The 8,888-nt window shown below is 37.4% G+C and overlaps 1 protein-coding gene across 3 annotated transcripts in view; it reads right to left on the bottom strand.

Moving 5' to 3' along the window:
• Positions 1–756: 756 nt before the first annotated feature.
• Positions 757–8,888, bottom strand: part of TFPI (tissue factor pathway inhibitor) — a 33,034-nt gene continuing 24,902 nt past the window's right edge. For 2 of the 3 annotated variants that reach the window (XM_064660163.1, XM_064660164.1), the window contains 4 exons: positions 8,691–8,786; positions 8,103–8,195; positions 1,862–2,044; positions 757–1,509 (listed from right to left, as the gene is read on the bottom strand). In XM_064660163.1, the coding sequence (XP_064516233.1) occupies positions 1,412–1,509; positions 1,862–2,044; positions 8,103–8,195; positions 8,691–8,786 (470 nt within the window). In that variant the 3' untranslated portion in view covers positions 757–1,411. Of the gene's footprint in view, positions 1,510–1,861; positions 2,045–7,239; positions 7,480–8,102; positions 8,196–8,690; positions 8,787–8,888 lie in introns of those variants that run through there. The other variant, XM_064660165.1, reaches the window with a different exon arrangement.

Here is an 8,888-nt window from a genome sequence, read left to right as displayed (position 1 = left end):
ACAATCTTGGGAGCAACTGAGGACTCTCAGTGAGAAGACCCTGTTAGTTTGCAGTAGAGTTCAGCAAGCAGGAGGCTTATGAGAATGGGGAGCAGCCACAGAGCCAGGTTTCTTCTGGGACACAAAGGATGACTTTTCCCAGGCTTCCAGGGTACATTTTGTAGGTGCTGAATCCAGGCAGCCAGGGACAAGGTACTGGACCAAGAGGGAGCCTGAAGAAGAGATACTGCCATGAGATGACCCCCATAAGAGACAATCTGCATACAAATGTATCTATTCATTGCTATCTTTTACATCTATTGTCTCATTCAGAATATTCTGTTTTAGAAACTCCATCATTTTAGTTTATAATCTAATAAATCTCTGAATGTTGCACTCCTGCTACTAAAGAAGGAGTTTAATTCTCTTTTACATGAAAGCTGTAGAAGATGCTTTAGTTTAACACACTTACTTCAGCTCTGTCTCCACTTTAAGGTATATCATGTGATCTGGCAATTACGGAAATTTTAATACTGAGAGCCCATGAGAAATTATTATTATGACTAAGAATGGAAGATTAGATGTTTTTACTCACTTCACCATAAAATTTACACAAGGAGAGCTGCAGAATTCTGTGCCCAGAATTCTGGATAAAATTTCAGTTTATTAATATCTCACATCTACTTACCCTCTCACTCTGATATTTAAATGCATAATTGCTTACATTTTCAGCAGTAAAGCTTAGCCATGAGTCTAGTTCAGTAACAAGGACAAAAGTCAGTGATCCCAGCGTATATATTTTTAAATTATTGCAAATATTTGCCACATTGCTTCACACATTTACAGCTTTAACTGTAATCCTTTTATGGGTATTGGTGTGTTAATTCTGATCTCATATTCATTTTACAATACTGTAATTATATGCACTTCAATGGAGTTAAATCTAGCCTGCATAACCTAAAATAAATGTGATTAAAACAAACCCAGTGTATATTTCCTCTTTATAGCACAGACTTATCTTTTAATGATGGATTGAAACAATCATGTTTGACAAGTGATGATTCTTTGACAGGCATTATGCTTTCTTTAGCACAAAAATAGAATTCAAAAAGAATAATGGGGTAATAAAGTGAATTTGAATCTTGTCTACATTTTAAGCATTATGAGTTATATACTCACACAGTCTGTTGGCCTGTTGCAGCTCCGACAATTATATACAACCAAACTACAATTTAAAAGCCTTTATCAAAGTAAAAGGTAACATTTATTAACATGAATGAGGAATACATAATAAAAATTTAAGCAGCTTAATAATATATAATCAAAATAATCAGGACAGTAAATATATTTTAGTGATGTAGACTGAAGGCTTTCATTCACAGGTGAAGAGCAGTTTACTTCACGTTTCCATAAAAATCAAAGTTGTATTCTTTCAGGGATGATTTCCTCTCCCAGAGCCTTTTACTGACTCTTTCTTTCTTTTCTTCTTGATTTTTATTAACTTTCTTCCACCTCGTTTCTTATTGAATCCTAAAGGTAAAATGAAGTAAGATTAGAAGACATCAGAAGATTATCAGAAATAAGAGAAAACTCGTTTCAATAAATCTCCTTAAAAAAAAAAAAAAAGAACATTGTCTTACCTAAAGCCTCCATATGCCTGACCAATGCCAAGCTGTCTTATTTCTATTCTTTGTACACTGTTCTTATTTCCATCTTTCTCTCTCTAGCTCTGCCTCTCTTCTGATTTCCTTTTTCACTTTCCTAAGACTTTCAACTCTTACATTTTATCAGGCCCGTACTTACTACTGAAAGCAGCAAGACTGTGTCAATGTGCATAATATTTACCTCCTGTGACAGCCTGGGGCAGTATCACTTCCCATACCTTTCTTGCAGATCCTCAAACACGACTTTCTGGAGGTGAAATTGTTCTCATTCCCACCACAGCCGCTGTAGCTGAACGGGTGGCATCTTCCACTCGAGTGGTCGTAGAAAAATCTCAACTCTTTGGCTCTACAAAGTCCTCTGTCCATAGGGGTCATGCAGAAAGAAGGGATAGGAGGTGGTTCTAGAAATACCAAGAAAAACAAGGTTAGAGACTGCAGTGTACCAGTTTTCTGTTACGTCAATATTATTTGAAATTTATGCAGAATTTACCGGCAAATGTAATTCTTCCCTCCTGAAAACCCAGGACACTTCACATCTTTGTATTAATGATTACAAAAAATAGCACAGTAAATGTTATCCTGCCTTTGAATTTCCAGCAAAAGCTTACCTGAGAGTTACAGCTTTGCCTATATAGTTAGTGAAAAAATTGCCTTTTCTCTTATAGGAGATAGCACTCAAACACAGTTAGAGGAGGTTCAGTATTTGCAGCAAGTGAAGTGAATTAAAAGAAACCTGGACAGCTTTAAGAATATGGTGAACATTTCTGATAATTAATGGAGGGAATTACTGCTAGACATTCTGAAACCAAAAAGAAGGTAAAAGTACCCAGCATTTCCAATGTAAGATTCAGAACCTTAACATTGGGGTTGTTGAATGACCACAGAAAGCTTGACCTAAGTAACAGAAGTTGGTCTGTGAGAAAACACTGAGCACCTACAAAAAAATAGCTTGCAATTCACAGAATAAAAAAGGATTGAATGTGAAGAATAAGTGCACAAATGAGGGAGCTGCTGGTGTGTTAGTGCTGCATTAGGATTTTACCATTCCAGGGAGCAGGCTGGTGTTTGTTTCTCCACGGTCGCTGCAAGTGAGAGTTTGAGAACTGAAACTCTGGGAGGTGAACCTGAGGTATCCAGAGTGCCTGGGCACTGGAACAAACTCAAGAAGCAAGTCCATAAACTTGAAAGAACTCCATCATCTGTTGCCCTGGAGTGACTCACATACAAAATTAGAACTGGTACAAGTGATGCACAGGAAGCAAGAAGCTGAGTGGGAGCCACTCTGCCACCAGTGCAGGATCCAAAGGAGCGAGGAGAGTGAGGAGTGCCACTCTCCTTCAGGAAGCAGCAGAATTGAGGGAGCTGAGATCCGAGTGCATAAAAGGAAACGTGAAGCCTCTTGCAGATACAAAGCCAGGTAGAAGTGGTTCAGTGGAAAAACAAAGTCAAATTCTTAGGGAATAATTTGGGTTTCAGCAGAGCTGAAGAAAATCCGTGGCCAAAAAAGCTGGTGAGTTGCTGAAAGCAAGAAGTTATGGATTAACCTGGACAATTCAAGAGGCTGACAAGAAAATATCCAGAAATGACATGATACATCTTGTGTGTTTTATGTGTACTACACCTGCTAAGAAAAGTTCATTTGACAAGTATAATAATAGCTGAACTGTCCTGGTGAAAAAGTATGAACAATTGCTGGGAAATAAATAGAATGGGGATTTATGGAAAGCTAAGGCAGTAAAATGAAATTAGTAACAATTTGAAGGTGTTTTAGCAACATCATACTATCCAGAAAAGAATTCTGAAATTCCAAAATGGGGTGAGTTGGTTTTTCAAGATAGACTAAGTTAGTTTCAAGTTATAAAATGATCACTATTTAATTTCTTTTTATAACTGTGACATTACTAAAAGACTAAGTTTCACTCTGCATCCAGAGCAGAAGTCCCCAACATGGTACAATGTATATTAAATCTACTGTTTTATTTACAGTGAGGATGGTAGTTAAGTTCACTGAGGCAGTGCTTTTGGTACTGCTCTATCTGAGAACTCCTGGGCGTGGGATAATTTTATTTCTCTCTAGCTAGAGAGGATGTTAGTTTTCAAAGCGAGTGTTCAGCGACATTAAAAACAAGCTTACCTATTTTAACCTGATAATTTCTGAACCTAAAAAGAGCAAGAAGGCTTGCCAGTGAGGAAAGGGCCAAACAGCACTGGTTTGCTAATTATAGAAGAGAATTTAAATATACACTTTGCAATGTAAATTACTTATCTGTTGTGTGGAATTCTCCAGTGAGTCCACAGTCCCCTCATGAAGGAGCTCTCACAATGACTGCAAGCTTTGGGGGAACCATGGGCTGCCTATGTATGAACAATGCAACGGGCAGAGAGGTGTCCAAATGCTATTCAGGATCCCTTTTGTACCCCTCCAAAAATTACAGAGATCTTTGTCTAGAGGATTATTAGTTGAATGCCCCAGACACAAAACACTGTTCCTGTTTATCTTCAGAATATCTGCCTATTCTTCACTCTCACAGAAGCAACCACAGAAGCAACCCAGGAAGAAAACCTCTTAATTTTGCCACATGGAGCCATTTTTTTCTATAAAACAATCTATGAAAATAAAAATTAAATTACTCATCGTGATTTCCTGTCTGCTGAAGATCATAAAAATTCTGAATTCATTTTAACATATCGACCACTAGAAGACCTGTTAACTTCAAGTTACTGCAAACATAAAACATGGACTGTGTCATGCCCAGCTCAACATCTCCACTGGCAGGACAATTTGTAAGCCTGTGAGCCAGGATGTAAGCACAGTCACTGGAGCATTAGATGCAGCTAAGTTTTCTCTGCTCAGCTCCAGCTTCCAACACTGTGCATTAGAGGTAACAGTAAGTTTAGATATTATGCCTGTTCTTGAGTTTCTGTCTCAAATATTTTGATCTTACAACCTCATTTTTCTGAGAGCTGTTGAAAAGTTCTCTCTCCTGCTCTTTCTGTGAAGAGAAAAAAAAATGAAAGAAGCAAAAATCCCACAACCCACAAAACTACACAAAAAGGAAAGGGTACAGACTGAAAAGAGTAAAAAAAAAATAAAGTGTCCTGCTATCATAATTGTTTTCCCCAATCTAATCATTACAGGTTTATGAATTACAGATACCAACTTTATTGAGAGACTACTTGACATAGAAATGCTGGTTTTAACTCTATTTTTTTCTCAATTTAAAGTACATTTCAGCAGGTTGGGGTTTTTTTCCACAGTGTAAGTGGCATTACTCATTCCATTACATAACTCATTACATGTTAACATCAAGTGGATCATACAAACCCAGAAATTATTAAATCTCATTAAATGCTTTCTAACTTTTTTATACGTACAGCTACATGGCCCATCCTCTGGTCTTTGATGCAATTTCTGTTTATCCAAAATGTCGGATTTAAACCTGTTTTAAATCTCCAATATCAAGCCCATAAACTTGGGTTTGCAATGAATATTATTGGCCAAAATCACGTGACATTGGTCAGGCCATGCACAGGCACAGGAAAGAACAATTTCATATAATTCAAGTTCATATAAGCAAATGGCAAATGAAATCTTCCAAGCTGGGTTAGTCAAATACTTTCAGGTTTTCTTCTGGAAAATTACAATACAGTTAAATACAAAGTGTTTCTCAGGAACATAACAATTCCATCAAAAACTTTGAAGGAAATGAGACCTTGGAGCCCATCTCACATGGAGTTTTGGAACTGGAGCTCTGAAGGAGCTTCTCAGTTGGGTTTCAGGCTTTATAACAGCAAAATACAGCGTAAATTTTTCTATTATCTTTTATTTTTGTTACTCCTTTTTCTTGATGTTTTGACTGATTTTTGCTTTGGTGAGAGAATAAAACCCTAAACTGCAATATCTGATTTTTTTTTCTGAAAAAAATAGGCCAACTAATTATATACAATCAGCAGTAGATAAAGAAGGCTATAGTTCTTACCTGTAAAAAGACTCTTGTGCCTAACCCTCCACTGCTACCTAAACAATCTGGGTGTATGGTTTAAGATTCAACTCTTATAATACAGTCTTTTTTTGGATCCCAGACACCCCCCTCTCGGTGTGCATGGATGACAATGAACTGCTAATTAATCTTGCTACAAAAGCAATTTGAAATTACCTTGGTGAGCAGGGTGGAAGAGAACACAATGAGCACTACTCCTCACTAAACACAGGTATGTCACTTCCATAAAGCTTCAGACTTATTGCCAGGTTTTTTGATACGTGCAGGCTTCTGTTTCTCATTTCTGCTCACAGCAGAGCGAAAATAAAAGAATCTTCCAGGAGCCAAGCTCAAAATCACGAGTCATCCGCACTTGAGAGCGCTCTGCAGGTATGAATTGGTGCAGACCCACCGCAGCAAACAGAGCTCTGCCAATTCCCAGCAGCAAAAGGTGTGACCCTGACTCAGAGAAGCACCAACAGGACCCACATCTCTGTGCTATTCCGCATTTGCCAAGGAGAAAATTGACTTTCGATCCTCTAACCCACTCAAAACTCGCAAACCAAACGTAGGGAAAGCACTTTCAATTTTCCACCACAGATCACTTCATGTAATCTAAAAATGAAGCTTCGATTCTTAGCTTCAGTTTTTCTTAACTTCTCCAGAAAAAAAAATTATTTTAGATATTGCAGTAGAGTAAGACCAGAACGATCTTCACCCTCTGAAGAAAGTTCACTGCTGGAAGTCCTAGAAATTTCATGTTTTTACGAATGGTTTGTTTAGTTTGGCCACAGAACAGTTTAATTTTCTGAAGATCAAGGACTATGTTGGAAGTCTAACAATCTTATGTTGTTACAGAGTTATACATACCATTAATAATATGGGTTTTTTTCCCCTGATATCAAGATGGAATAGCATGTCAGTTTTGAGGTAAGGTATTCTATGAGAGAACTCCTTGCAAAAATGTTTTATTTTTTCTAATAGTCTTAGTTTAATTTTTATGAATTAATCAAATGAAATTAATTTAATTTAATTGCCTTAATGTAAATTAATGAAAGTAAATGTAATTTTTTAATGTTCTTGTTAAAAAAACCCTAAATATAGATAGCCAGGCCAACATACATGCAAAATAGACATTACAGTGGCAGATCAGCTACACTGACTCTACTGGTGCTTGTTCCTCAATCCCCTGTTCCATCAGTCCTCAAGTCCTCTCTTTCTCTTACCTTCACCCCTCACCTCTCAAAATCTGCTGTGCAGGAAAATTCTCTATTTCTGACACAGTCAAACCCCCTTCCATTTCCTCTGGGAAAACATAGTTAATCATGCTCCTTTCCTGGTGTAGGTTAGTTGTTTTGAGGATTTGAGGATTCATATTATGACTAAAAACCTTCAAGGAATGTGTATGCCCTAATGTCCCTGGACTTATTACCAGACCTCAAGTAATTCACGTATTTTTCAGTAAAATAAGTTGCCAGAAGCTTTACTGTTTTATAGTCATTTGAATAACAGAGGCCATTGATGCTTTTTATGTGGTAAACGAACAATATTACCATAACAGAAAAGAAATTTATATCGACCAAACAGTACACGTGGATCACAGTGCAGGCAAAAAATAAGAGTACAACACACATTCATGGTTTATTAGACACACCATTCCAAGCAAAGAGCACAGGAATGTTATCCTACATGCCCATTATCTTACAGAACATACAAAATGCAAAAACCTCAATGAGTCTCTAAGCCACCACTCAGTCCTCAAAAGTACAAGTGAGTGTAAATGCAAAAAACCAACATAAATACTTGGTAAGACCGCTCAGGCTCTTTCCAACTGTTTGTTGTTTCCTCTTGCACGACTGTGGATCATAAAAATGACATGCCTCAAAATTCAAACACCCTTTACAGCGTGAGCAAGCACCAGTCATCTACAGTGGACAGTGTCCAGCTGCAGAAACTGTTACAGCCTCTCCCTCCCCAGGAAAGGTCCAGAGTCTCATCTGCATTATCATACATAGTGCAAAAATACCTTGAAGCTGCACAAAACTAATTCAAACCAAAACTGAGTTTAATATGGCCGCAGTGAAAATAAAAATATTATGGTACTATATGTATTATACTATTCCATACTCTGAAATCCAAATAAGGTTCTTTTTTAATGGATAAGAGGAGCTTTAAATCACTTGCCCAATAGATCATCACGAAAATATTAATTTTGACCGAAATAATTCTGCATCACAGCTTTTGCTCTTTTTTTGTATTAATCAGACCTTCTGGAAGTGCTCACTTTTCAAGGAGAACAAGGTGTGGTCAGTCTTCCACTTCCTATATTTATGGAAGATCTGTAAATAGCAATATGTTCCTTTGCTTTGACTTTCTCTGCTTACCAAATCCTTTGACACGGATGAAAGCCCATTCTTTAGTCTTGGATATATCAGAAAACAGGTGGAAATGGAAAAGCAACCCATGTAAAAAAACTTACCAAAAAAAATTGGAAACTGGTTGTGCTCCTCCTTCGGGGAACTACTGTTCAGAGTGTTGGACTGCTCGTTTGGAGCAGTTGGCAACAAATTTACTAAAAGAAAAAGAAAAGGAGGGGCGAGTGTGAGGTGTGAAGCAGTGATGGGTTAATTAGACACAACCAAGCCCTGAAAATCAGCTGTGACTGGTACCCTTTGGCCTTACTCAATGCCAGCACTGATGCAACTTAAAGAGAACATTTCTTTAAGTCCCAAAGCCATAGAAAGCTGAGGTTGTTAAGGCAACTTTGGGATGGGTTCATTTTTCTTCTTTAATTTTACTGATGTAAGATTTAAATCAAAAATGGTTTGGCAAGGTTATTTTTATGTTGCCAGCAGACATTCTAACCCTTGAATTTGTAAGCTTTTCTCAAAATATTGTGTTACTGACTAGAAAGTGGTTATGGAGCAAGTTTTAGTGTTAATGACTTCACTGTGCTCATGTATTTCAGCTGACACACATGTCTTCAAACAAATGGGAAAAGGAGTGGACAAACCAAAGAGCATCTGCATTAAAGAGCCAATTACAAACAGCAAAAGTAAATTGTTACCAAAAATCCCAGGGAGCTCTTCAGGTTCTTCTGCTGGGGAACTACTGTTCACAGTGTTAGGATGCTCTTCAACTGTAACAATTGGCAATAAGTTTGCTAAATGAAAAAAGAAAGGAAAACAGTTAGGGAAAAAAAAGAACCCAAATTGGTATTAATGATTCAGTATCTCAAAGATAAAAACTTTCATCTATTTAGACC

This window comes from Pseudopipra pipra, chromosome 7 (assembly GCF_036250125.1).
Source record: "Pseudopipra pipra isolate bDixPip1 chromosome 7, bDixPip1.hap1, whole genome shotgun sequence".
Lineage (NCBI taxonomy): Eukaryota > Metazoa > Chordata > Aves > Passeriformes > Pipridae > Pseudopipra > Pseudopipra pipra.
The sequence above is the reverse complement of the archived record's forward strand: the minus strand, read 5'-3'. Positions and strand labels throughout refer to the sequence as shown.